Source organism: Crotalus tigris, unplaced genomic scaffold (assembly GCF_016545835.1).
Source record: "Crotalus tigris isolate CLP2741 ecotype Arizona unplaced genomic scaffold, ASM1654583v1 scf7180000019021.11574027:1482141, whole genome shotgun sequence".
Taxonomy (NCBI): domain Eukaryota; kingdom Metazoa; phylum Chordata; class Lepidosauria; order Squamata; family Viperidae; genus Crotalus; species Crotalus tigris.
The window spans coordinates 205,815-226,007 of record NW_024097333.1 but is presented as its reverse complement, the minus strand read 5'-3'; the positions used below and the strand labels follow the sequence as shown (position 1 = coordinate 226,007).

General features: G+C 45.8%; 1 protein-coding gene across 5 annotated transcripts in view; it reads right to left on the bottom strand.

Annotated features, from left to right (window-relative positions):
- The window catches only part of ITGA10 (integrin subunit alpha 10), a 79,113-nt gene that overhangs the window by 5,697 nt on the left and 53,223 nt on the right, over window positions 1–20,193 (bottom strand). For all 5 annotated transcript variants that reach the window (XM_039358423.1, XM_039358421.1, XM_039358422.1 and 2 more), the window contains 15 exons: window positions 19,935–20,078; window positions 18,918–19,121; window positions 16,801–16,931; window positions 14,978–15,144; window positions 14,576–14,718; window positions 13,939–14,052; window positions 12,863–12,948; window positions 11,897–12,038; window positions 11,416–11,508; window positions 9,932–10,008; window positions 7,057–7,146; window positions 5,202–5,286; window positions 3,958–4,071; window positions 2,945–3,037; window positions 1,120–1,233 (listed from right to left, as the gene is read on the bottom strand). In XM_039358423.1, coding sequence (XP_039214357.1) covers window positions 1,120–1,233; window positions 2,945–3,037; window positions 3,958–4,071; window positions 5,202–5,286; window positions 7,057–7,146; window positions 9,932–10,008; window positions 11,416–11,508; window positions 11,897–12,038; window positions 12,863–12,948; window positions 13,939–14,052; window positions 14,576–14,718; window positions 14,978–15,144; window positions 16,801–16,931; window positions 18,918–19,121; window positions 19,935–20,078 — 1,797 coding nt within the window. The remainder of the gene's footprint in view (window positions 1–1,119; window positions 1,234–2,944; window positions 3,038–3,957; window positions 4,072–5,201; window positions 5,287–7,056; window positions 7,147–9,931; window positions 10,009–11,415; window positions 11,509–11,896; window positions 12,039–12,862; window positions 12,949–13,938; window positions 14,053–14,575; window positions 14,719–14,977; window positions 15,145–16,800; window positions 16,932–18,917; window positions 19,122–19,934; window positions 20,079–20,193) is intronic.

The window sequence follows — 20,193 nt, the reverse complement described above, 5'->3', positions numbered from 1 at the left end:
GCTCTGAGTGCCACCTCTGGCACGCGTGCCATAGATTCGCCACCACTGGCCTAGATCCACAAAATTAAGTGTGATGAGGGTTCCACAAAATTAAGGATGCGTCCTTATCCTTTTTGAAAAGGATTCACAATGGTGAAGGTGTATATATGTGTGTGTGGGGGGAAGGATATGTGAGAGTGCAAAGGAAGGTGTGCAGGAGGTGCAGTGAGGATTGAGGCTGGTGCAGTGAGAGGGTCCCTGGGTGGGGAAGCCTTGCCTCCCCCCCCAGTGACTTACGACTTTTCCTGCTGGCTTGCCTATTGACCTTTTGGGGAAGCCAGCAGAGAAGGTCACAAGTGACGATCGCAGGATTATGGGGTGCTTGGCAACTGGTTGCATGTGTGCATGGATTGGCAAGCATCTGATCCAAGATGGTCCAAGAAAAGTGATAAAAAATGAGACAGTGCACTCAGTTTCAAAACGATGGCACTCAAAACTATTGAATGCAATGACGCAATAACATGAAGAAGGATATAAAAAGGGTGGGCTTAAACCCTTAAACCAGCGGTCCCCAATCTTTACGGCTGGAACTGGCTCACCCCTCGTCGCATGAGTTGAGCTGGACGTGCACGCCAGCTTGCCATTCACACAAATTGAGTTGCGCGCGTGTGCGTGCCAGCTCACGGCTTGCACAAGTCGAGCGTGCACACATGCGCGCTGGCCCACCCCTTGCATGGCCTGGTTCTAAACAGGCCATGGCCAGGTAGTAAACTGGCCCAGAGGTTGAGTGCCTTAAACTAAAATCAACAAAACTTTCCTTGCAGCAGACTGTTCCTTTCCTCTCCCCCCATGGGACTACACTACCTGATTCCATTTTCTCTCTATTCTTTTCTTTTCGCTATGACTCTTTACACAACACCCTGTGCTTTGCTCACAGTAGTTTATACACTACTAAACCACAACTAGCTAACTCGCGAGGCACACCTCGGTTTGCTGAGTTTGCCCAACATACGAAAATCGCAAGCTGTGCTAATCAGGACACAGTTGGTGAGATCGAAGAGAAAATTCCTTCCTTTGCTTCACATACACACACACACACTCAAACACATGCGCGACAGGAGACACTGTGGCAGCACTCACCTTCCGGAAGAACCCGTTGCGGACAGCTCTGAGTAAGTGGACGGTGACTTCGGAGCTTTTCTCAAGCCGCGGCAGCTGGCAAGTCACCACTTGACAGCCGGCGTTGGTGCAGTTCTGCAGGGGAGGAAGAGCACCGGGGTTTTATCCTGACTCTCCTCGAAAAAAAATCTGATTTCTGGGCTCATAGAACATGCCAGGCCCAAAGAAAAATGAACAGATTCTGGCTTAGGGATGGTTTTCTTCACCTAACACAGTGGTTCTCCACCTGTGGGTCGGGACCCCATTTGGGGTCGAACGACCATTTCACGGGGGGTCGCCAAACAACGCAGTCCGCCATTTTTCCCCCCCTTTTCCTTAGCTGTGCTCCTCCCTTTTATTCTATTGGCTTTCGAAAGCCAATAGAATAGTCTCTCTTGAATAGAGTCTAATTCTATTGGCTTTCAAAAGCCAATAGGAATTCTCCAGGCTGTCTCTGCCCTGCTGAGCCCGCCAAAAGTCCCATTCTGCAAACGGTGCTGCACCAGTTGAGTAGTCCTCGACTTACGACCGGTTGAGTAGTCCTCGACTTAGGACCGGTTGGGGGTCGCGGCATTAAAAAGGTTGAGAACCACTGACCTAACAGATTATTGCTGGATTCCCCCAACGTGCCAAATCAGAAAGAAAGGCCGGGAAGTCTGATTCGGTCCAAACTCTACTCCAGGTGATTTCATGGGGAGGTTTGCCATGAGTTTCCTTGGCAGTAGCAGTTGGATCCTGCCTTCTTTGGGATGACTTCTTTGGAATATGACATAGGAAGAACGGTTGCAGGAACTGGATATAGCCAGTCTAGAGAAAATTTGTGGACTGTGTGTGTGTGTGTGTGTGTGTGTGTGTGGCCAGTCTAGAGAAAATTTGTGGACTGTGTGTCTGTGTGTGACTAGGTAGCAGTATTCCAATATCTGAGGGGCTGCCACAAAGAAGAAGTCCTTTTTTTTTATATCATGGTGGCCAAAACTGGATGCAGTACGGTTTGTCAGCAGTTACAAATCCATCTGAAGGTGATGCTGTCTATCCCACTTTTTTTTCTAGCTTACCAAGAAGTAGGTTGTGGTTTACTTTGTCAAATGCCTTGCTGAAGTCTAAATATACTTGTCAACGCTGCAAATATTGCATATTCTTGCTTTTGACAATATGTAGAATTGTCTGGTAAATATGGGGTTAATAAAGAGCAGAAGGGGCGTTGTGGGTAAAGCCCGGGAAAGAAAGAGGAAGAAAACATTTGACCTTCACACTAATTGGATAATGTGATATATGACAGCTAATTTAGGGAGGGAACATGCTGATAATTAAACTGCTCAGAGGAAGAGAACTTAGATCCTAGCATCCCTCCGTTGTGCCTGTGCCGACATTTTGTAACAATAAAAGACTTTTAGGAAAATAAATGCGTTGAAGTTCTTTAGAATGTTTCGTTAGCCAGAACCACAACAATACTACGTCCACAGCATTTTGCTGGTCTACTAATTTAGTGACTTTGTCAAAGAAGGAAATAAGATTGGTTTGGCACGATCTGTTTTTAACAAACCCAGGCTGTCTTTGAGTTATTACTTTACTCATTTCTAGATGTTCACAGACCTTTTTTGGATTGTCTTCTCCAGTATCTTTCTAGGTATTTGTTAAGCGGATTGGTCTATAATTTCTTGAGTATGTTTTTTTCCCCTTTTTTGAAGATGGGAACCACATCAGCTCTTTTCCAGTCCTCAGGTAATTCCCCAGTGCTCCAGGATTTTTGAAAGATATCGTACAATGATTCTGAGACGACATCTGCCAGCTAAACATGTGAACTTACCACTCTGTCTGTGTGTGCCAATTCTTCTGGGTATAGTGGAATCACACTGCTAGCTGCTTCGAACTCGGTATGATTTGGGAAGCTGCAGGTCATCTTAGAGTTAAAAGAATAAAGCATCACATGGCTGTTTGGATTGTAATTTCCCCAGAAAGTTGAGTGGGGTCTATGACATTTTGACCATAGCCAACTCACCGCAAGACATCTTGCTGCGGGAGAAGAGTTACGCTAATATCAAAGGAATGACAGGATAGAATCATTAAAGAAAAGATGCAAATGGGGGGACAGAATGAAATGTGAATGACAAAAATTAAAATAAATTGTTATTTATTTTAAATTAAATCGAATTGTTAAATTGTCCCGCAGTTAGCTAGTTGTGGAGAGTTGGCTGCAGCCAGTTGTCTGGGGTGAGTTGTCCCGTTCTGAGTTAAGCCTGGGCTATTTTTCTAATGTTTCAACAGAATTTTCTGGAAACCGTTTCTAATTCGGAACCATTTCAAAAATGCAAGACATTGTGAGCAGCCAGATTGGAAAAACAAAGCACGGCTAGGGAATTCTGGGAGCTGATGTCCAGACATCTTCCAGCTGGCAAGGTTGAGAAACATGGGTTTAGGACAGTGGTTCTCCAGCTGTGGGTCGGGACCCCATTTGGGGTCGAACGACCATTTCACGGGGGTCGCCAAACAACGCAGTCCGCCATTTTTCCCCCCCTTTTCCTTAGCTGTGCTACTCCCTTTTATTCTCTTGGCTTTTGAAAGCCAATAGAAGAGACTCTCTTGAATAGAGTCTTTCAAAAGCCAATAGGAATTGTCCAGGCTGTCTCTGCCCTGCTGAGCCCGCCAAAAGTCCCCTTCTGCAAACGGTGCTGCACCAGTTGAGTAGTCCTCGACTTACGACCGGTTGGGGGTCGCGGCATTAAAACGGTTGAGAACCACTGGTTTAGGAGTTGTGGGTCCTCTGGGAAGAGAGCCGCCGTGCCCTGGGAACATGTGCATGAGTGAAGCCAAGCCACTTACATTATCAGCAAGGATGCGAGTCACCCAGAGGAATTCCTTCCCTTGATAGCCAGTAGCAGGAAGCGCCAGCAGGAGCGAGAGATCCGTCACAGCGTAACAGGCAAGATTTTGTATCTGCAAGGACAAGACAATCAAAGATTTAAATTTTACAAAATGGGGACGTGGACAATTGCAGGTCCCACATACGAAGAAATGTTATTTCGCGGGATCCAACAAGAGAGCCTTTCCCTTAAACTCCGCTGAAGATGTTAGCTAGCCTGGTAACAAAACGTTTGGAAACCAACCCACAAGCTCGGAGAACGAACGTCCACCCTCAGGGCCTTTTCTGCCACCCATCCCCACCACCACCCCGAGGTCAGATTGGCCTATCCTTGCTGGTCATCCAGAAGGGCCACCTGGCCAGAGCCTCTGATGTGGAGGGGCTGTATTGCTAGAGCAGTGGTTCTCAACCTTTTTAATGCCGCGACCCCCCAACCGGTCGTAAGTCGAGGACTACTCAACCGGTCGTAAGTCAAGGACTACTCAACCGGTGCAGCACCGTTTGCAGAATGGGCCTTTTGGCGGGCTCATCAGGGCAGAGACAGCCTGGACAATTCCTATTGGCTTTTGAAAGCCAATAGAATTAGACTCCATTCAAGAGAGTCTATTCTATTGGCTTTCAAAAGCCAATAGAATAAAAGGGAGGAGCACAGCTAAGGAAAAGGGGGAAAAAATGGCGGACTTCGTACTTTGGTGACCCCCGTGAAATGGTCGTTCGACCCCAAATGGGGTCCCGACCCACAGGTGGAGAACCACTGTGCTAGAGAAACTGGTTGCCCTCTCCCACCGCTCAGGTTTTTTTTCAATGGCTTTTGGTGATTTACCAAATAAATAAATAAATAAATAAAACAGGTCAACTGCTTCTTTAGACAGACAATTCACTGGGGGGACAACTCACTACAGGAAAATGCCACAGTTCAATTTAGTTATTTCAAATAATTTAAAAATTATTTTGGTTTCTGTCATTCATATTTTATTTTGCCCCTCCTTTGGCATCTTTCCTTTAATGATTCTATGCGACTATTTCTTTGGTATTAGTATAACTTTTGCCCTGTGGCGAGTTGGCCCTGGAGAGTTGAAAGGGGGAAGAACCTGCTGGGTCCTGCACCCCCACCTCCCCACGCCCCCCCCCAGGCCCCCAAAGTGCTAAACCAAAGTTGGCAATTCCTCCCGGTGTCTTCCTCCTTTTTTCCCCACATCTTTACTTTGATGGTGGTCCGAAACTCCGGGCTCATGTCACTCGGAAAAGTCCCCACAGGGTGGACTTCATAACGGTTCAGGGTAGACTCACTGAAAGCAAAAACAGAAAAATCTAAATCGGAGGCATCCTTTGAGTCAAAAGTTCAGAATAGTAATAGTAATAGTAGTAAAGTTGGAAGGGACCTTGGAGGTCATCTAGTCCAACCCCCTGCTCAGGCAGGAAACCCTATACCATTTCGGACAAATGGCTGTCCAAATCTCTTCTTAAAAACTTCCAGTGTTGGAGCATTTACTGCTTCTGGAGGCAGGTTATTAATATAATAATAAAGTCAGAAGGGACCTTGGAGGTCATCTAGTCCAATCCCCTGCTCAGGCAGGAAACCATTTTGGACAAATGGCTGTCCAGTCTCTTCTTAAAAACTTCCAGTGTTGGAGCATTCACTGCTTCTGCAGGCAGGCTGTTCCACTGATTAATTGTTCTCACTGTCAGGAAGTTTCTCCTTAGTTCTAGGTTGCTTCTCTCCTTGATTAGTTTCCATCCGTTGCTTCTTGTCCTGCCTTCAGGTGCTTTGGAGAATAGCTTGACTCCCTCTTCTTTGGGGCAGCCCCTGAGATATTGGAATACTGCTATCCTGTCCCCCCTCGTCCTTCTCTTCATTAAACTAGACATCCCCAATTCCAGCAGCCATTCCTTGTATGTTTTAGCCTCCAGTCCCCTGATCATCTTTGTTGCTCTTCTCTGCACTAGTCCATCTGAGCCTCCCCAACACACCACTATTACAGGTCATCTTCAACTTATGACCACAATGGAGCCCCAACATTTCTGTGGTTAAGTGAGAAAGTTTATTAAGTGAGTTTTGCCCCATTTTACGACCTTTACTTGCCACCGTTGTTAAGTGAATCACCGCAGCTGATAAGTTAGTAACTGGGTTGTTAAGTGAATCCGGCTTCCCCGTTGATTTTTGCTTGTCAAAAAGTTGCAAAAGGGGATCGCAGGACCTTGGGACACAGCAACAGTCATAAGTCCGAGTCAGTTGCCAGGCATCTGAATTTTGATCACATGATCGTGGGGATGCCACAAAGGTCGTAAGTGTGGGAAAACGGTCGTAAGTCACTTTTTTCAGTGCCGTGGTAACTTTGAATGGCCACTAAATGGACTAGAGCAGGGGGAGGGAACCTTGGCTCTTTTATGACTGGTGGACTTCAACTCCCAGAATTCCTGAGCCAGCCATGCTGAGGGGAAAGGGAGAGGTTTCCAAGCTGAGCCATGCTGGCTCAGGAATTCTGGGAGTTGAAGTCCACGAGTCATGAAGAGGCCATAGTTCCCCCATTCTGGCTCAGGAATTCTGGGAGTTGAAGTCCACGAGTCATAAAAGAGCCAAGGTTGCCTCATTCTGGCCTAGGCTGCTTTATGACTTGTGGACTTCAACCCCCAGAATTCCTGAGCCAGCCATGCTGAGGGGAAAGGGAGAGATTTCCAAGCTGAGCCATGCTGGCTCAGGAATTCTGGGAGTTGAAGTCCATGAGTCATGAGGGGGCCATAGTTCTCCCATGCTGGCTCAGGAATTCTGGGAGTTGAAGTCCACGAGTCATGAGGGAGCCAAAGTTTCCCTCATGCTGGCTCAGGAATTCTGGGAGTTGAAGTCCACAAGTCATAAAAGAGCCAAGGTTGCCTACCCCTGGACTAGAGCGTGTGCTCTTGGACACAACACGACAAATAATGAGTCAGGCTGGTGAATAAAAATCAATAAAGTAGTCATTTGTCTGCAGGCCTGACTTGCCTGCAATGTCTTTCAAATCCCTAACAGAGACACATACAAACACACACATACACACACACACACACACACACAGACTCACCTGGTCAGGAAGAGGTCAGGCTCATAAGAGACGAAGGCAGTGGGCTGAGCTGTGTTGTCTGCCAGCGTTTGATTCAACTCACTGCTGTCACTGCAGAGAAGAAAAGTGATTTTAATGGGTTGGAGGGAGCCTTTCCCAAGACGGGAAACTGAGGCTTTTCAGTCAGAAGGCTCAAATGCTGAATTCCAGGTGTTTAGGGAGGGTGGATGTTGGGGAGGCAGCCCCCAAAGTATGGGTGGCAGAGCTGGAACTACTTCCAAGCGGGAGTGTCAGGCTCCCAAAACGAAGAAAATCATATTGCGATTCTTCCAAGCCGATTTCTTTATTCAAGCTAGTCCTCAACTTACGACTGCCGCTGAGCCCCAAAAGATCTGTGGCTAAGCAAGATGGTTGCTAAGGGAGTTTTGCTCCATTTTGCAACCTTTCCTGTCACATTTGTTATGCGGATCAGTCACCGCAATTGTTAGTCACGCGGCTGTAAAGTCAATCTGGTTTCCTTACTGACGTCGTCAGAAGGTCGCAAAAGGGGGGGGGTGTCACGTGACCCCGGGACTCTGCAACCATCATAAAGACAAGTAGTCCTTGACTCGCAACCACAACCGAGTTCGTAATTGCCGTTGCTAAGTGAGACCTTCGTGAAGAGAGTTTTGCCCCGTTTTACGACTTTTCTTGCCCCGGTTGTTAAGTGAATCACTGCAGTTGTTAAATTAGGAACACGGTTGCTAAGTGATTCTGCCTTGCCCATTGACATTGCTTGTCAGAAGGCCGCAAAAGCGGATCACGTGACCCCGGGACACTGCAACCATCATAAATATGATGTCATGGTTCCGACAGATGACACTCTTCAAAAGGACTTCGAGCCGTTGTTTACCTTAAAGAATCTTTATTTTGAGTAGCATAACATCGGCAGTGCATAATCGAAGCCAAAAACTGAATTTCCCTCCCCTGAACACACAGTATCAAAGCACAATTCCCTCCTCCAATTAACAGTCATAAATCACATTCCCCAATTAGCTTGAAGTCCGGGCTTCCTCTCCAGTTCTCCAGCCACCAATTCCTTATCAGCTCTGGTTACAATAACCTTGATTCTCACACTAGGTCTAATGCTGTTACTTCTAGCTGGACTCTCGTTCACATCCCCCGCTTCTCAACATCATCTATCTCTAAAAGCAAATACATTTCCACCTGTTGCCAATTCAAAAACATCCGATGTTAGCAGCGTTGGCATATGAGTCAATTGCCAAGCATCTGAATTTCGATCACGTGATTGTGGGGATGCTGCAAAGGTCGTAAGTGTGAAAAACGTTCCTAAGTTGCTTTTTTCAGTGCCATTGTACTTTTGAACAGTCACTAAACAAACAGTTGTGAGTCGAGGACTACCTGTGTTCCTTACCCACAGACAGAATCTTGCCAAACTGAAGCAGAGCACGATCTGCATGAAGCAAATGCTCGGGCTAGCCTGCTTTTTCTGGTGACTCAAGATGGACCCCTCTGGAGTCAGCGGTGGGGAAAGGCAAAACTAAATGCAGAGAAATCCCTCGGATGGGGTTCAGAAGAACTGGGGCAAGGGGGGGCAGAAAACACAGGTAGACCTTGACTCACAATTGTTCGTTTAGTGACTGTTCAAAAGTATGACCCTGAAAAAAGCATCACTTTTCTATTTCAGAAATTGTGAACACCTGCCTCCCACCTGTAATGTTTGTGCCACTCGCTACCTCTTCTGTGCTGGATAGGTCACAGGTAGTCCCTGACTTACAGTAGTGGCCAAAATGGTGGAAACCTTTTGGAAAAAGTGTACAGTAGAAATGCCATCTTTGGTTAAGTTTCCACCCATTTTTCTTCTAATTTCTTTATAACTGTAGCCTTGTTCACTTAGTAATACTATTTTACATCGCTTTCTGGGCGACCAGTCAGCTCTTTGCACCATGACTTTAATTTTATTACGTTTTACAAGCTCACTCAATGAAAGAACACCAAAAAACCCCAACCAGTTTGATAGCCATCACATAATACCCTGACAAATGTCCTCCTCTCAGCTTCAATACATGACATCAATCACTGGATCCTACTGTGATCTGATTGACTCATTGGCAAAACAAGATGACACCTGATTGGCTCTCTAAACACTCGCGCTCATTGGCTACAATCAGATGAAGGAAAGTTATCCGATATCAACCTAAGCAAGTTGTGCTTCCTTTTTCTGGTTATTTGACTACAACTTTTCATAGAATACTGTACAGATAATTGAACAAACTTTGTTGCATTACATTCTTGATTAAATTATCTTTCTGTGGATATATAATTTTATGGTACTACTCCCCCCCAAAATGGGGTGTTATTAGCCATCAAACCTCAAAAATACACTTTTCCCAAAAGGTTACCACAATTTTGGCCACGACTGTACGTCCACAACTGAGCCCAAAATATCTGCTGCTAAGTGAAACATTTGTTAAGTGAATCTTGTCCCATTTTACCACCTTCCTTGCCTCAGCAGTTGAGTGACTCGCTGCAGTTGTTAAGTCAGCAACACCGTCGTTAAGTGAATCTGGCTTCCCCATTGACTTTGCTTGTCAGGATGTCACATGACCTGCAACCGTCATACATATGAATCGGTTGCCAAACGTCAGAATTTGGGTCATGTGACCATGGGGAATAATGCAGTGGTCATAAGTGTGAGAAATGGCTATAAATCACTTCTTTCAGCGCCTTTGTAACTTTGAACGGTCGCTAAACGAACTGTTGTAGGTTGAGGACTACACCCGTGCTTCCCTTTTTGGAGTAATTTATTTTATTCTTTATTTGCAACTTCCCAACATTTTGCTCTCAAGTGCTGAGTGCAGATCAGTTTCCTTAATCCCCCAGCCCCAGTTCTCACCTGCTGGCTGTAAGCTTCACTTGCACTTTGTTCAGAAGAGAGGAGCAGCTGAATTCGAACTCAAGGGCAAAGGCCACCTGGGAAGGAGAGTGAGAGAAAAGGAATAACAGAATAAATGAGCTGGAAGGGACCTTGGAGGTCTTCTAGTCCAACCCCCTGCTCAAGCAGGAGACCCTATGCCAAGTGGCTGTCCAGTCTTTTCTTAAAACCCTCCAGGGATGGAGCACCCACAACTTCTGGTGGCAAGTTGTTCCACTGATTAATTGTCCTCACTGTTAGGAAGTTTCTCCTTAATTCTAGATTGCTTCATTCCTTGATCAGTTTCCATCCGTTGTTTCTTGTCCTGCCTTCTGGTGCTTTGGAAAATAAGTTGACCCCCCCCTTCTTTGTGGCAGCCCCTCAAATACTGGGATACTGCTATCATGTCATTTCCCCCCCCCCCACCGCCCCAGTCCTTCTTTTCTCTAGACTGGCCATACCCAATTCCTGCAACCGTAGAATAACAGGGTTATTCCAAACATAGAATAACAGGGTGAGAAGGGAACTTTGAGGTCTTCTAGTCCAGCCCTCTGCTCGAGTAGAAGACCCTATACATATATTGTTCATAGTATGTTTAGTGTGTGTCATATATGTGTTTCACTTTGAGAGCGGGCAACTAAATTTCATTTTTGATGTGTGCTGTTGTGCCCACATTAAAAAAAATGTCAATAAAGGTTATCATCTTATCTTCTTATCATCTTATCTATCTTATTTTATCTTATCATCTTATCTTATCTTATTTTATCTTATCATCTTATATTTTATATCTTTCTTACATCTTACATCTTACATCTTATCTTATCTTCTTATCTTATCTATCTTATCTTATCATCTTATCTTATCTTATTTTATCTTATCTTATCATCTTATCTTCTTATCATCTTATCTATCTTATTTTATCTTATCATCTTATCTTATCTTATTTTATCTTATCATCTTATATCTTATATCTTTCTTACATCTTACATCTTACATCTTACATCTTATCTTCTTATCTTATCTATCTTATCTTATCATCTTATCTTATCTTATCTAATCTTATCATCTTATCTTCTTATCATCTTATCTATCTTATTTTATCTTATCATCTTATCTTATCTTATTTTATCTTATCATCTTATATCTTTCTTACATCTTACATCTTACATCTTATCTTATCTTCTTATCTTATCTATCTTATCATCTTATCTTATCTTATCTTATTTTATCTTATCTTATCATCTTATATCTTTCTTACATCTTACATTTTACATCTTACATCTTATCTTATCTTATCTTATTTTATTTTATCATCTTATATCTTATATCTTTCTTACATCTTACATCTTATCTTATCTTATCTTGTCTTGTCTTGTCTTGTCTTGTCTTGTCTTATCTTATCTTATCTTATCGCTAAGCCTCCAACTGACCTCACCAGATTCTCTAGCAGGCCTTCATTTGCTCACCTTCGCCATGGACCTGAAGACGGGATAACCCACACTGCACAGGCGGGCCTGAGCAGACGAAACTGAGCACTCCATTTTCATGGGGTTCTCCCCCTGCGGGAGAAAGAAGAGCTGGAATAAACAGATTCGGGCATCTGGAGACGTTTTTGGGTCATGTTTCTGTCATAGTTCTGACAGATGAAACTCATCAAAAGAACTTCAAGGCAAGAAGTCTTCCTCAAAGAACATTTTATTCAGGAAACAAAGTATAAGCACTACATAGTTAAACCCAAAAACTGGCTCAGGAATTCTGGGAGTTGAAGTCCACGAGTCATAAAAGAGCCAAGGTTGCCTACCCCTGGTATATGTAAATAACCAAAGCCATTACTTTCCCCAAATTTTGGAGCATTTCCAGCGTCTTTAGAAAGTCCATCTTGGAGGTTAGAGTGGGCTGCCTTGGCTGGACATCCCGTTGACCTGCTTAGGGTTAGGAGCACCATACCTTCAGCCCAAGGCTGGAGAAGTGGAGACTTCTGGAAAACCAGATCTGGAGGGTGGTGTTGTAGGCATTCTCTTTCTTGTTCTCCAGAAGGACATCAACCACCATCTTCCGCTTCCCTTTACGGATGACATGAGGCTTCTGCCTGGAATGAGGAAAATTGATAGCAGCTTTGTGACTTGCAAGAAGAGAACAACAGTCCCAGCTTTGGCTTGTAGACAAAAAGAGAAGGGCTAAATATTCACTGGTCTCTAGCCCGTCTCTACTTTTCTCAGTCTTCAAGATTAATATGGGTGTAAAGTTTCTACATCCAATCACGAACAACCAATCAAGAGCTTAAATTCTGTGTAACTCTATGCCGGTGGTTCTCCACCTGTGGGTCGGGACCCCATTTGGGGTCGAACGACCATTTCATGGGGGTCGCCAAACAACGCAGTCCGCCATTTTTCCCCCCTTTTCCTTAGTTGTGCTACTCCCTTTTATTCTATTGGCTTTTGAAAGCCAATAGAATAGACTCTCTTGAATAGAGTCTAATTCTATTGGCTTTCAAAAGCCAATAGGAATTGTCCAGGCTGTCTCTGCCCTGCTGAGCCCGCCAAAAGTCCCATTCTGCAAACGGTGCTGCACCAGTTGAGTAGTCCTCGACTTACGACCGGTTGAGTAGTCCTCGACTTACGACCGGTTGGGGGTCGCGGCATTAAAAAGGTTGAGAACCACTGCTCTATGTACTTCCAATATGTGTTGTTGAACACATCTTGCCATTAATATTCTAAATTTGGTTTTAGTTAGTGGTTTTTAAGTTACACCTGGTTGGGGGAACTCATAGAATCCTAGAGTTGAAAAGAGCCACTTAAGCCACCGTTTAAATCTCTGCTCAGGCAAGAGCTCTTTTTTAAAATAAATAAATAAAATAAAAATCCCCATTAAATGTCTGCCTAATTTGCAAGATATTTTGGATCAGATTCCTACCTGGATCCACTGATATCCATCTCAGCTTGTAGCACCAGATCTGTTACGCACTGATCATCCTCACCACAGTCTTTGAAAAAAGGGATCTGGAAAACAGCCAACTGGTTGATTCTGTACAGTTTTTGCCTCTCTCCCCCTTCTTAAATATCAACAACCTAAGATATGCAGATGACACCACTCTAATGGCAGAAAGTGAAGAGGAACTAAAGAGCCTCTTGATGCGGGTGAAGAAGGAGAGTGCAAAAGTTGGCTTGAAACTCAACATTAAGAAAGCCAAAATCATGGCATCCGGCCCTCTCAATTCCTGGCAAATAGATGGCGAAGAAATGGAGGTAGTGACAGATTTTATTTTTCTGCGCTCCAAGATCACCTCAGATGGGGACTGCAGCCAAGAAATTAAAAGACGCTTGCTCCTGGGGAGGAAAGCTATGGCAAATCTAGACAACATACTCAAAAGCAGAGACATCACCCTGCCAACAGAAGTGCGTATAGTCCAGGCCATGGTTTTCCCAGTTGCAATGTATGGCTGTGAAAGTTGGACCCTAAGAAAGGCTGAGCGCCAAAGAATGGAGGCCTTTGAACTCTGGTGCTGGAGAAGACTCCTGCGAGTCCCTTGGACTGCAAGGCGCTCAAACCGGTCAGTCCTAGAGGAGATCAACCCCGACTGCTCTTTAGAAGGCCAAATCCTGAAGTTGAAACTCAAGTCCTTTGGCCACCTAATGAGAAGGAAGGACTCACTGGAGAAGATCCTGATGCTGGGAAAGATGGAGGGCAAGAGAAGAAGGGGACGACAGAGAAGGAGGTGGATGGATGGAGTCACGGAAGCAGGAGGCGTGAGCTTCAATGGACTCCAGAAGATGGCAGAGGACAGGAAGGCCTGGAGGAACATTGTCCATGGGGTCGCGATGGGTCGGACACAACTTCGCAACTAACAACAACAACAAAGACTCTCACAGGCTGTTGTTTTGTTTTTTTCTCATCAGTAACTAACATTTGCCTTTTTTCTACCCCTTCTTGAATGTGCAGTTTATGTCACACGTCCATGGCTGGGAATATCCCAAGGCTATTTCACTTACTAGTTTCTTAACAGTGGTGGGCAGTTTCTCATCCAGCACAGGCCCAGGCTGCTCAGTTTCACTCAGCGCAAACTTCATGGTGATGGTGACCGGCCGGAGGTAATCTGAGGTGTCCTGTAGAGGAGAAATAGACTTGAGACCTCTTGGAGAAATAACATTGGCCCTGAAATTCCTGGGATGCTTCCTTCCCCTTCAAAATGGACGATCCTCGCAGGCTATTCAAGAGAGTCTATTCTATTGGCTTTCAAAAGCCAATAGAAGAAAAGGGAAGAGCACAGCTAAGGAAAAGGAGAAAAATGGCGGACTGCGTTGTTTGGCGACCCCCGTGAAATGGTCGTTCGACCCCAAATGGGGTCCCGACCCACAGGTTGAGAACCACTGGGGTAGAGAAACGTTCGGAAACCAATCCACAAGCTGAAAGAAAGAACCACCCCCCATCGCAACCTATAAGTTCTTTCCAATTTCATGATTTGGACTCTTCAGCTAAGGAAGAATTCCTTCCATTTGAAGCATTCTGAAGACAGAGGGCTACAGCAGGCACATGGTATGTTGACTTTGCCCAGCCCTTTAACCACCCAACTGGGTGTCTGGACCAGCTACGTCCCATGGGCCAGAGGTAAACCCACGCCACACTCACAATGACGTGGAAGCGAGCAGTTGAGCACGCCGTCCTGCCCACGGTGGCCCGAGTCCTCTTCTGCAGCAGCTTTTGAGAGCTGCTGTCGAAGACCGCTCTCGTGCTAAACTTCCTGTCATCCAGGGAGATGTTGTATTTTATACCTAGGATCAAGCGATAAGGAGAATTTATTTAGGTTCGATGTATCCTGGTGGGCCAGACATAGCTACTTAAGTCCTTTAGCAGCCTGTTCAGAAATTGCATAATTGAAACGTTGCTAAAAAAAACCACAGATTTTTCTGCTATTCTTCCTCATCACTCCCTTGGTCTGTTGCCCCAAGGCTGCCCATCCTTGGTTCAAGTCAGGTATCCAAGTTGGGCAGTAAGAGAAACATTTGAAGTTCTGGCTTATAAGGCACTTACTCATATGGCTGTCCCGGGGACCCAGGGAACGTGAAGTCACACGGAAACAGAAGTTAGCTGTCACACAGAGAGATTCCTTCCCATTTCTCTGGCAGTTTTTCTGGATCACGTTGATGGTGGGAGGGCTGACCGAGATGGACGCATTGATCTGCACAATTCTCCTGGATCTGATTCATTGCCAACAAATATAATTGTAACCACCCAAGACATACCGACCTTCACAATCTAAGCATTGCAATTGGGTACAATCTACGCCAGCGGTTCTCAACCTATGGGTCGCGACCCCATTTGGGGTCGATCGACCATTTTTCGGGGGTCGCCAAAGGTGGCGATCCGCCATTTTCCCCCCTCAGGGGGCACTGCCGCGCATGCTCGCCCCGCATGGGGGCGCCGCCGCGCATGCTCGCCCCACATGGGGGGTGCCGCCGCGCATGCATGCCACGCAGGGGGCGCTGCCGCGCATGCACGCCCCGCATGGCGCCGCCGCTGCGCATGCACGCCGCGCACGGGGACGCCGCCGCCGCGCATGCATGCCACGCACGGGGGCGTCGCAGCGCATGTGCGCAGCGCACGGGGGCGCCGCGCATGTGCGTCGCGCACGGGGCCCGCTGTGCATGCGCACCACGCACGGGGGGCACCGCCACGCATGCGCGGCACGCACGGGGTGCCGGCACGCATGCGCAGCCCACCCCCATGCACGCGGCACCGCGCATGCGCAGAACGTTTGTGTGATGGGGGTCGCCGTCACACAAACGTTGAGAACCACTCATCTACGCTATATGCCCTCTATATAGCCATGTTCCTCACTCTTGGCCACTTTAAGATGTGTGGACTTCAACTCCCAGAATTCCTCGCCCTCCATCTTTCTTTGAACTATAGGGCAGGTTGCTAGTATTTTAATAAATAAGAAGCACCCTTAACATTGAGATTGGTGGCATGTACATTTAATAAATAAAAATAAATATAGGGATTGGAAATATTCGGCGGGACGGCCGTATCTGCCAAAGTTTTGATGCTCTTGCAAGACTCTGATGTGCTTACAAAATCCTTGTGAGGATTTCAAGTTGAATGGGACGAGTCGCCAGGGCCAGCTTGCTGTGGGACAATTCAACAATTCAATTTAATTATTTAAAATAATTTTAAAAAATGACAGGCAGTCCTCAATTTGTGACCACAGTTTTCTTGCCACATTTGTTAAGCGAATCACTGAAGCTCTTAAATTTGTAAGTGAATCTGGTTTCCCTTGTTGTTTTTTTGCTTGTCAGGAGCTCGCAAAAGGTGACACTGCAACGGTCATAAGTGTGAGTCAATTGCCAAGCATCCCAACGTAAATCACGTGACCCTGGGGATGCTGCCCTGGTCATATCTGTGAAAAATGGTCATAAGTTACTTTTTTCAGTGCCATTGTAACTTTGGCCACTAAATGAACTGTTGTAAGTGGAGGACTACCTGTATTTTAATTTTTGTCATCCGCATTTCGTTTCGTCCCTGCTTTGACGTTCTTTTTTAATGATTCTATTCCACAATTTCTTCGATATTAGTGTAACTCTTGTCCCGTGGCGAGTTATAGGTCACAGACCCATTTCAAGAGATTTGGAGGTTCGGCCTCTGGGCCAGAAGGGTGGCTGACCTCTGCTTTCATGGATAAGAAGCTTCTTCTGAGTGCCAGGCAATTTCTGAGACTTTGCTGAAAAGTCTTCCCCATAATTATTATTATTTCCTTTCCCCCAAGCGAAGATTCTGCCTGGCACCAGATTTCCTGCTACTCACCAGCCCCCCCTGAATGGGATCCATCTTCCATGGTCCTTTTTCCAGCCCCTCACCTTAAGACCACTGCAGCATCCTGAGCCCCCACAGCCAGGTCCACCAGGCCGTCCCCATCCATGTCGATCTGCCCGTCCAAGCTGCGGCCAAAATAGCGAAGGCCCCAGCGAAGGCCGGCGGACTCGATGCGCTGCCAGGGAAGAAAAGGACCATTTTTGGGGGGAGGGGAACAGCTATATGCACTTTCCAAAGCTGAGGACTCTGCTAAGGACTAAGAAACATATGTCAACCGTCCCGTTGGCAGATGCATCAAAAGAAACTCCTGGGACGTTATTCTCCAAAGCACCTGAAGGCAGGACAAGAAGCAAGGGACGGAAAGTAAGCAAGGAGAGAAGCAACCTAGAACTAAGGAGAAACTTCCTGACAGTGAGAACAATTAATCAGTGGAACAGCTTGCCTCCAGAAGCAGTAAATGCTCCAACACTGGAAGTTTTTAACAAGAGACTGGACAGCCATTTGTCTGAAATGGTGTAGGGTTTCCTGCCTGAGCAGGGGGTTGGACTAGATCAGTGGTTCTCAACCTTTTTAATGCCATGACCCCCAACCGGTCGTAAGTCGAGGACTACTCAACCGGTCGTAAGTCAAGGACTATTCAACTGGTGCAGCACCGTTTGCAGAATGGGACTTTTGGTGGGCTTAGCAGGGCAGAGACAGCCTGGACAATTCCTATTGGCTTTTGAAAGCCAATAGAATTAGACTCTATTCAAGAGAGTCTATTCTATTGGCTTTCAAAAGCCAATGGAATAAAAGGGAGGAGCACAGTTAAGGGGAAAAAATGGCGGACTGTGTTGTTTGGCGACCCCCGTGAAATGGTCATTCGACCCCAAATGGGGTCCCGACCCACAGGTGGAGAACCACTGGACTAGATGATTTCCAAGGTCCCTTCCAACTTTATTATTATTATGGATCATCGCACAGTCAGCCAGATGTTCAGACTGGATTTGGCATTTTGTCTACCTATCGAGTCCTTACCCAGGACCTGGGATAGGCAGATGTGGATGTTTGATGGTATTACAGGTATCGTCGCAGGATGGAAGCAGTTCCTAGTAAGGCCGCCTTTTGCAATTGACTAATAGCGAATTTGTCCATGCCAATGGTGTTCAAGTGGTGCTCCAGTTGTTTTGGTATTGTACCCAAGGAGCCTATCACTATTGGTACTACTCTTGCTTGCTTTTGCCACAGTCTTTCTATTTCTATTTGTAGGTCTTTGTATTTTGTTATCTTCTCTAGTTCTTAATAGCAGATCATTATTTCTTTGTTTTCAATCACTGTGTATCTGCGATGGGTAAACACCTTTTCTTCCAGTAGTTCTGCAGCTGCTGGCCCTGGTTGCTCAGCCAACAGTCCTGAATCCTGTTACCCATTTTTCACCAGATATCCAGGAACTCCAACATCTAGCGCGGAACTTGTTAACTCGGGCGACATCAGAGCCGGTATGGCTTTCTGAAATTTACGTCTCACCATATTTTTTATGGGAGAGACACTCTTTGTCTGACTCCTCTGATGAGACCTGTCCAGTATGGTTGAACCTCTGGCATAGCTCTCATCTTCCTCAGAGTACACAAGCCCCACAACCACATCAAGATAGTGCCTCATTGGGGCTTATTATTATTGTTGTTGTTGTTGTTATTAACTCATGGCAAAGGAAAAGTAGAAATTGAAAGACTGGATCTGGCATTTTTGTCTACCAATGCTAAGGTGGCCAACTGTCCTCCTTTAGGGAGGACAGTCCTCCTTTTGTAAGTTCTGTCCTCCCTCAAAAAGTGTCCTACATGTCCTCCTTTTCGATATTTGAAGACTAATCTGCAGGGCTTTTTTTTTTTCTCATAGAACGCTCAGAACGGCATTCCGGCATCTTTTTTTGATGGTTTTTTTTTTCAACTTTTGCATGAGCTGTGCTATTCCCCCTATTGGCTTTCAAAAGCCAATAGGAATTGCTGCTGAGCGCGCCAAAACACCCGGCCGGCAAACTTTGCACGTGCAAGTTGTCTGTATTATGGTTGCAATGAATAAAATGTTTCTTTTATTTACGATATTATTTTTCTTCAATTTATTTGTGTCCTCCTTTTCATTGTAAAAAAGTTGGTCACCTTAGTTAATGCTGGCGCTCACTCACCTGTTTGAAACGTGGTAATACAGTTGTACGATAGCCGTGGTACAAGTAGACCGCCCCCTGGTGGTTGTCTTCCAAGGGGGCACCCACAACCACATCGTTAAAGCTGTCGTGATTAAGATCGGGCACAGCCAGCAAGGCGTAGCCAAAGCGAGCATCCTGAGGCTTTGGGTCAGGGAGAAGGGTCCCGTTGAAAGTCAGCAGTGACTTCAAAAGAGAAGGAGAGACAGAAGCGCTTATTTAAAGCAAAGACGTTCCTTTCTTACGTCGTGGGCATCCACTCACACCAGGAAAAGAACTGTTCTTGCATACTGCCAGGCAGATGTTGAGACTGCACAACCACAAAGTGAAAAAAATAAATAAATCTCACTTTGGGTAGGTCGTCCTCGACTTACAACAGTTTGTTTAGCGACCACTCATAGTTACAACGGCACCGAAAAGCGTGACTTTTGACCATTTTTCACACGACCGTTGCAGCATCCCCAGGGTCACGTGACCAAAATTTTAGATGCTTGGCAACTGGTTCACATTTATGACCGTCACTCTTTCCCAAGGTCGCGTGATGATGTTTTGCGACCTCCTGACAAGCAAAGTCAATGGGGAAGCCAGATTCACTTAACGACCGTATTACTAACTCAACAACTGCAGTGATTCACTTAACAACTGTGGCCAGAGAGGTCATAAAATAGGGCAAAACTCACTTAACAAGCGTCTCGCTTCACAACAGAAATTTTGGGCTCAATTGTGGTTGTAAGTTGAGGACTACATGTACCGTATTTTCCGGCGTGTAAGACGACTCGGCGTATAAGACGACCCCCAACTTCGGAGAAGATTTGCATGGTTTAGAAAGTTGTCTTATACGCCGGAAAATACGGTAGTTTCTCCATATTTTTTAATTTATTATTTATTTTTAAAAATTATATGGCTCCCCAAACTCACTCACGGTGACTCTGGCTGTCTTACAGAAATAAAACCCCCAATTCAAAGTCCGATAAACACCTGTCCCTCCACGGCACTCACCTGCCCAACCTTGTAGAGGTAAACGCACCCTATCTCTTTGTTCTGTGGGCCCAGGTACATGGGGGCAGCCACCAGCAGGACATCTGTGATGCCATCCCCATTCACGTCCACTGGGCAAACCTCGCTGCCAAAGTAGGATCCAATCTGCACGAGACGATGAAGGCCATGTCAACGCTGGACGATTCACACGTCTGTGAAGGCAGATCTACATGGACATCTTATGCCAGTGATGGCGAACCTTTTAGAGACCGAGTGCCCA